Source organism: Penaeus monodon, chromosome 21, assembly GCF_015228065.2.
Source record: "Penaeus monodon isolate SGIC_2016 chromosome 21, NSTDA_Pmon_1, whole genome shotgun sequence".
Classification (NCBI taxonomy): Eukaryota; Metazoa; Arthropoda; class Malacostraca; order Decapoda; family Penaeidae; genus Penaeus; species Penaeus monodon.
The window spans coordinates 3524297-3525235 of NC_051406.1; the positions used below are offsets into that span (position 1 = coordinate 3524297).

At 39.7% G+C, this 939-nt stretch overlaps 1 protein-coding gene across 1 annotated transcript in view; it reads right to left on the reverse strand.

Moving 5' to 3' along the window:
• The window catches only part of LOC119586757 (RRP12-like protein), an 851-nt gene extending 654 nt beyond the window's left edge, over positions 1 to 197 (reverse strand). The window contains exon 1 of the mRNA XM_037935485.1: positions 18 to 197. Coding sequence (XP_037791413.1) covers positions 18 to 188 — 171 coding nt within the window. The 5' untranslated portion in view covers positions 189 to 197. The remainder of the gene's footprint in view (positions 1 to 17) is intronic.
• Between the last annotated feature and the right edge of the window lie 742 nt (positions 198 to 939).

Sequence of the window (939 nt, forward strand, 5' to 3'; positions counted from 1 at the left end):
CATCTACTCATCAGTACCTTCAACTGTTTCCGCGGAAAAGACGCAATGACTTGTCGGAGCAAGACCAGGAGGTGGAGCGTTGTCTTGGTGTTGCCCATCTCACTGGAAGCCCTCAGCTGCGCGTTGCAGAACTCGGCCACCTCTCCTGCTGCAGGGTGATTTACCTTCTCATCCCCTTCATCCAGCATGAAGCAAGAGGCCTTTCAGGAAGCTGTGACATCATGGTGGGCTGCTTTTCTGACCTGCAGCAAATTTTGTTGACATCAATTCGCTGCATGCTGTCATGTGGGATATTCATGTTCATACAATGTGTCAAATAACAGTCTAACATAACAGAGAAGAAAAAGAAGGTAAAGAAGATGATGAAGGAGAAGAGGGAGAAAGTGATATGTTGAAGCCAAGCATATCAAGGAGAGTAACAACAAAAACAACAATGATAAAAGTGGAAAAAGAAAGAGGACATAGAGAATAAAAAGATAGAAAAAGAGGAGGAAGAGACAGAAAGGGAAGAAAAAGAAAGGGGAACAAAATAAAAAAAAAATACAAAAGGGAGAAATAATGAAGGCAAGAAAATGAACAGGAGGCAGTATTTGAGAAATAGAAGTAATAACAATGAAAAAAAGGAAGAAAGAAAAAAAGAAAAAAAGAAAATAAGAAAAAAGTAAAACATCGAGAATCAGTACTACCTTTGGCTTATCATAGACTGTGAACGCCAGTATTTTCTGTAGAGGTTTTTGGGTTTATAGGGGTACGACCACTGGTCTCGCATCTGGGCTCGGAGGAGAACCGACATGGACCCAAGAGCCTGTCATGGAAAGGGAAAATATGTGCAATCTGACGAAGAACTCAAATTAATCCCCAAAAAGTATATCATGTTACATAATCAAATACAGAGATAAAAAGCCTTACAGAGAAAAAGAGGAACATAATATCTATTAT